At 44.8% G+C, this 6,338-nt stretch overlaps 1 protein-coding gene across 1 annotated transcript in view; it reads right to left on the bottom strand.

The window, feature by feature from the left end:
• Positions 1 to 1,270: 1,270 nt before the first annotated feature.
• LOC109935072 (poly(U)-binding-splicing factor PUF60) overlaps positions 1,271 to 6,338 on the bottom strand; it is an 82,055-nt gene continuing 76,987 nt past the window's right edge. Inside the window, exons 10-11 of the mRNA XM_048617374.1 lie at positions 2,604 to 2,662; positions 1,271 to 2,295 (exon numbers count right to left, since the gene is read on the bottom strand). Of these exons, the coding sequence (XP_048473331.1) occupies positions 1,976 to 2,295; positions 2,604 to 2,662 (379 nt within the window). The 3' untranslated portion in view covers positions 1,271 to 1,975. The remainder of the gene's footprint in view (positions 2,296 to 2,603; positions 2,663 to 6,338) is intronic.

Below are 6,338 nucleotides of genomic sequence, written 5' to 3'. Positions count from 1 at the left end.
TCTGCTGGTTTTTAAAGGCTTCCCGCTAATCTTCACCACATTGTATGCTTTTTCATTTGATTCCTTTCTGTCTCTGACTTGCATTGTCCTCCCCTTAATGTTTTATCTTTGTTGGGATGAATTTCTGCTGTGCCTCCCAAATTACCCCCAGAAACTCCTGCCATTGCTGCTCCTACTAGGCTCCCCTTCCAATCAACTCTGACCAGCTCCTCCCTTGGTCTTTGTAATTACCTTCACTCAATTGAGATACCATTACATCTGATTCAATCCTCTCCCTCTCAAACTGCAGAGTGAATTCTATCATATTATGGTCACTGCCTCCTAGGGGTTCCTTCACCTGTCCATTCTGGAGACTGCCACACCACTGAAGTATGATGCCTGCCTTTCACAGGCAGCAGGTAATTTTCCTACTGGAAATGTTCAGACACAAATTCTTTAGTTGACACACATGCAGGCTCTGGTCAGAACTTCATGCACTATTTAAGGTGTTAATCTATTCGCCTAGACAGATGCAGCTCCAACAACACTCAAGAAGCTTGACACTATCCAGGACAAAGCAGCCGCTTGATTGGCACCATATCCACAAGCATTCACTTCCTCCACCATCGACGCTCAGTAGCAGCAGTGTGTACTATCTACAAGATGTACTGCAGAAGTTCACCAAAGATCCTCAGACACCACCTTCCAAACCCATGACCACTTCCATCTAGAAAGAAAGGGCAGCAGATACATACCACCACTACCAAGACACTCTCCATCCTGACTTGGAAATATATCACCATTCCTTCAGTGTTGCTGGGTCAAAATCCTGGAATTCCCTCCCTAAGGGTATAGTGGGTCAACCTACAGCATGTGGACTGCAGTTCACCACCACTTTCTCAAGGGGCAACTAGGGATGCCCAGCCAGCGATGCTCACATTCCATGAGAGAAAACGGGGAAAAAAAAACTACTACTACTTGAGATTATATTTTAGTGGACAGGCCTGCAATGATTGCCCTTTGTGAAAACATTCCAGAACTCGGGCAACAACTTCAAATGACACCATTTCACTACTACTCAGTAATACCACACAAGTTTATCACCAACTGACAGATAAACAATAATACACTAGCAGTTTGTGGGCATCAGTTTCCAGACAACCAGCTTCAGTGTCCAGGAAATAAGACAGCAAGGAAGCAGGTGGCAGGTTCTAATAGGCTGAGATTATTATTCGGCTGTAGAGCATTTAGTTTTCACACCTCAGAAAAAAACTGTACAGCAATAAGCTTCTTCATTTAATTTCTTTAATAGAAATGGAACTTAATTTTTCTACAATACAGTAAACACATTGAAAAAAATAAAAAGAATTGCAGAGTTTAACCATTCTGAAGAGTGGACTGAGCAATTAGGATTGTTCCATGTCTAGAACTGGTCAAAGAGGAACAAACTCAAGTCTTGCTCTTATGGACCTCAACATTAACAAGTGTCAGCACAGTGACCATCAGTCAGCATCTGCATGAACCCAGCAACAATCCACAGGTTCCATTTTCATTGGGACACTAAATTGTCAAAATTATGCTTCCCCATACTTCGCCCCAGCAAACCCAACCCAACTATTCCCCCACCCTACCCCCCACACTGACTGGAATCAATAGCTGAACAAACCAATGACACTCTCAAAAACAGGACTAAACAAAGAATTGCGAGCCCCAGCCAGACAGTTCATAGATTTGAACTCTCAGACTGTTCTACACTGGTACAAGTCTGCACTTGTACGCATTAAGAGTTGCTATTGAGTGGAGGAACTGCACACTAGAACAGTTTAACAGAAACAGCACTGTTTCACGTCATGAGTGGAAATCCATTGGATTCTTCAGCATTCGCCAAAGGTTCCCAGGTCAGGTCACATGTTGAGACATAAGGTGTTAGTTCAAGTTCCTGAATACCAGACCCCATAACATGATACGAGTTCCGTTAACTGAGTATGAGTGGCGTTCATGCAGATAGGTCACTGTTATCAAATCGATCCTGGTCATATATCTCCGCAATAACTTTCCGTCCTCCAAACCAGCGTCCATTCAAAGCTTGGATGGCTTTGTGCATCTCCGAAGCCAAGGAGAACTCGACAAAGATTTTGACAATCACCTCAGCATCTTCCTCCTCGCCCTGTTTTTCCTGGTAGATGATCACACGATTCACAGCCCCAAATTTACCACATTCTTCCGTCACTTCACCTTCCAGATCATCATCAATGTCCTCAGGACCCACCATGTTCCGTAAGACCATGACTGTGGACTGAAATGAAAGGAAAAGGTCTAGTTATTGTTCACGTAAGCACCACTAACACTGTGCCCTGCCATACTACCACTGCATACTCTCATACCTTGCAAAGGAACGACCCCTCCCTGCCTGCTCCACCAATTAGACCACCTGTACATCAATTCCATTCTTTAGTCTTTAATCCATATCTCACAATATAGTCTTTACAGGGCACTTTGCCCAGCGCAGTAGCAGCCAGAAGGCAGGGAGCGACAAAGTAACCAGTGTGGTGAGGATTTGGGCCTAGTCCTTACAGGGTACTTATCTTGGAACAGCAGCAGCTGGGAAGTGGGGGGACAGTAACCAGTAAGCTGCAGGAGCATCGCGAGAATCTTCAGTGCGGCTCCTGGTGGCAGCATAAAGCTTCAAAAGGTGAGAAAGGCTTCAGATTCATGAGTAACAGGCATGTGACAATTACTGGTAAACCCTTTATCCTACAGGTTTAGAGCAGTGGGAACATAGTTACAGTTCACCCTTTCATAACCTTAGTGATAGAGTAGGAAGTCTAACAAAATAAATCCAACAATTCCAATCAAAGGCATTAATTGTAAGTTTAAAAGATGTCAGGAGAGGCCAGCTGAGTGGAATGTACAGCCTGTCACATATCAGGAGATCTGGATGCCACCAGTATCCTAGGTGACCACAAGTGCAGGAAGTGCTCCCAGGTGCAGAAGCTGGAGCTCAGGGTCTCAGAGTTTAAGCAGTGGCACATCTGAGAGGCTGAGTGCTACATGGATAGCATGTTTAGGGAGGTGGTCACACTGCAGCTCGAGGGATTAATGGAAAGAAGGGAATGGGTGACCACCAGACAGTCCAGAAAGAACAGGCAGATAAGTGCAGGAGTCTCCTGGGGTCCCAGTGACTAACCAGTATTCCATTTTGGAAGCTGATGTGGGTGTTCGGCCTCGGAGGAGTGTGGTCAAAGCCAAGCTTCTGGCACCACAAGCAGCTTGACTGTACGGTGTGACAAAGAAGAAAGGAACATCCATCATGATAGAGAATTCTTCAGACGGAGAGCAGACAGAGGTTTCTATGGCTGGAGATGTGACTCCAGGTTGGTGTGTTACCTCCTTGGTGCAAGGGTCAGGGATGTCACTGAACAGCTGCAGGGCTTATTGAAAGGGGAGGGTGATGAGTTAAGAGGCCGTGGAACCAATGATATGGGCAAAGTCAGGGAAGAGGTCTTGCTTCAAGAATTCAGGGAGTTAGGCAGCAGATTAAAAAACAGGACCTCGATGGTTATAATCTCTGGATTACTCCCAGTGCCATGTGCTAGCGAGTTTAGAAGTAGGAAAACAGGACAGATGAATGCGTGGGCTTGCGTTGGTGCAAGAGGGATGGTTTTAGATTCCTGGATCACTGGGAGCATTTTTGCAGAAGCTGGGACATGTACAAATGGGACGATCTGCACCTGAACCATACTGGGACCAACATCCTTGCAGGTAGATTTGCTAATGCTGTTGGGAGGAGTTTAAACTAGTCTAGCAGGGACAGGGGACATAGAATATCAATGAAACAGAGACACATCATACTACAGCAGAGGAAGACAGTCACAGTGAGTTCAGCTATGTTGAGTGTCAAAGACAGTAAAGCAAGGCTGGATGGTCTTTACTTTAACGCTAGGAGTGTCATAAGTAAGACTGATGAGTTAATGTCATAGATTGACACATGGAAGTATGATATTTTTGCCATCACAGAAACATGGTCGAGGAAAGAGCTGGACTGGAAACTTACCATTTTGGGCTATAGGATCTATGGACAAGAGAGAGGAAGGCGTACAAAGGATGGTGATGTAGCACTATTAATTAAGGAGTCATTTACTGCAATAAGGAGAGAGGTTATCTTGGAAGGGCCCTCAAATGAGGCTTTGTGGGTAGAACTTAGCAATGTTAAGGAGGCAGTCATTTTACTAGGAGTGAATTATAGGTCCCCAAAGAGTCAGTGGGAAATAGAGGAGCAAATATGTAGACAGTACACAGAAGTGTGTAAGAGTAATAATTGGGTAATTACACTGGGGGATTTCAACTTTCCCAACATACATTGGGATAGTTACAGTGTTAAAGGGGGCAGATTTCCTGAACGTATCCAGGGGAGTTTTTTGTATTAATACGTAGAAGGCCCGGATTTGATTCTGGGGAAAGAAGCCGGACAAGTGTTTGATGTGCCAGTCTGGGAACATTTTAGCGATAGTAACACAATTTATTGTGGACAAGGAAAAAGATCACCTGCAAAAGATAGCTTTGGACGGGGGGAGGCAAATTTTATTAAAATAAAGCAGGATCTGGCCACAGTAAACCGGGAACAGTTCCTTGGTTAAGTATACAGCGGAGCAACAGGGGGCATTCAAAAAGAAGCTAGGGAAGATACAGGTCCAACATGTATCTTTAGAGGGAAGTGTAGGAGCAGTAAGTTCAGAGAATCCTGGATATCTAAGATAATTCGGGACTGGGTGAGGAAGAGGATTAGGGATTTTAGCAAGTCCAAAGGGAGCAATTCAGCTGTGGCCCTAGAGGAATTCAGGAAGCGCAAGAAGGAATTTGCAATTAGAAGAGCAAAATGGATGCAGGAAAAAGGACTGGCAAACAGGATTAGGGAAAATCCGAAGACATTTTATAAATACGTTAAAGGGAAGAGGTTAACCAGGGAAAGAGTAGGACCCATTAGGGACCAAGGAGCAACATGTGTGTGAAGCCGCAGGATATTGGAAGGGTGTTGAATGAATACTTCTCTTCAGTCTTCACTCTGAAAAGGGAGTGCATAGGTATGGAATTCAGGAAAAGGGACTGTGAGGAACTTGCAAAGTTTCATATAGGAAATGGAGTGTTATTGGAGATTCTGTTGGGCTTAAAAACACACAAACCACCTGGCCTGGATAAGCTGCAATCCAGGCTGCTGTGGGAGACGAGGCAGGAAATTGCAGAGGCTCTGACATAAATTTTTAATTCCCCTCTAGCCACGGCAAAAGTGCCAGAGGACTGGAGGACGGCTAATGTGGTTTCACATTTCAAGAAGGGTGGCAGAGATGAACCAGGAAATTACAGACCGGCAAGTCTCATGTCAGTGGCAGGAAAACTACTGGAGAAAATTCCGAAGGAGAGAATTAATACCAATTGGAAAGGCATGGGTTAATTAGGGATAGTCAACATGGCCTTGTCAGAGGGAGGTCATGCCTAACAAATTTGTCAGAATTTTTTTTGAAAACATGATCAAGTATGTGGATGAGGGAAGCTCAGTTGATGTCGTTTATATGGATTTTAGCTAAGCTTTTGACAAGGTCCCACATGGGAGACTGATTCAGAAGGTTAAAACACATGGAATTGAGGGAAATGTGGTGAGATGGATCAGAAACTGGCTTAGTAATAGGACACAAAGGGTAGTGGTAGAGGGCTGTTTGAATGACAGGAGGCCAGTGTCCAATGTGTACCATAAGGATCAGTACAGGGACCCTTATTGTTTGTTATATACATAAATGACCATAGATGGAAATGGGGTGGGAATGTTAAGGAAACTTGCAGACGATCCCCAAGATTGGTAGGGTGGTTAGTAACAAAGAGGATGGTTGTGGGTTACAGGAAGCTATAGATTGGATGGTCAGGTGGGCAGAGCAGTGGCAGATGGTATTTAACCCTGATAAGTGCGAGGTGATGCATTTTGGAAGAAGAAACAAGATGAGGGCGTATTAAGTTGGCAGAGTACATGAGTAGCATAGTTAAGGAGCCTAATGGGACATCTGCTTTCATCAGTCATGGCATAGAGTACAAGAGCAAGGAGGTACCGTGGGAGTTGTACAGAGCGTTGGTTAGGCCACAGCTGGAGTACTGTCCGCAGTTCTGGTCACCTCACTACAGGAAGGATGTGTTAGCACTAGAAGGGGTGCAGAGGAGGTTCGCCAGGACGTTGCCTAGGATGGAGAAACTGAGCTATAAGGAGAGACTAGATAGGCTTGGATGTTTTCACTGGAGCAGAGAAGACTAAGGTGGGGGGGAACATGATTTGAGGTTATGAGAGGTATGGACAGGGTGAATAGAGAGCAGCTGTT

The sequence above is a fragment of the Rhincodon typus genome, chromosome 2, assembly GCF_021869965.1.
Source record: "Rhincodon typus isolate 14 chromosome 2, sRhiTyp1.1, whole genome shotgun sequence".
NCBI lineage: Eukaryota > Metazoa > Chordata > Chondrichthyes > Orectolobiformes > Rhincodontidae > Rhincodon > Rhincodon typus.
This window is presented reverse-complemented; position numbering and strand designations above follow the sequence as displayed.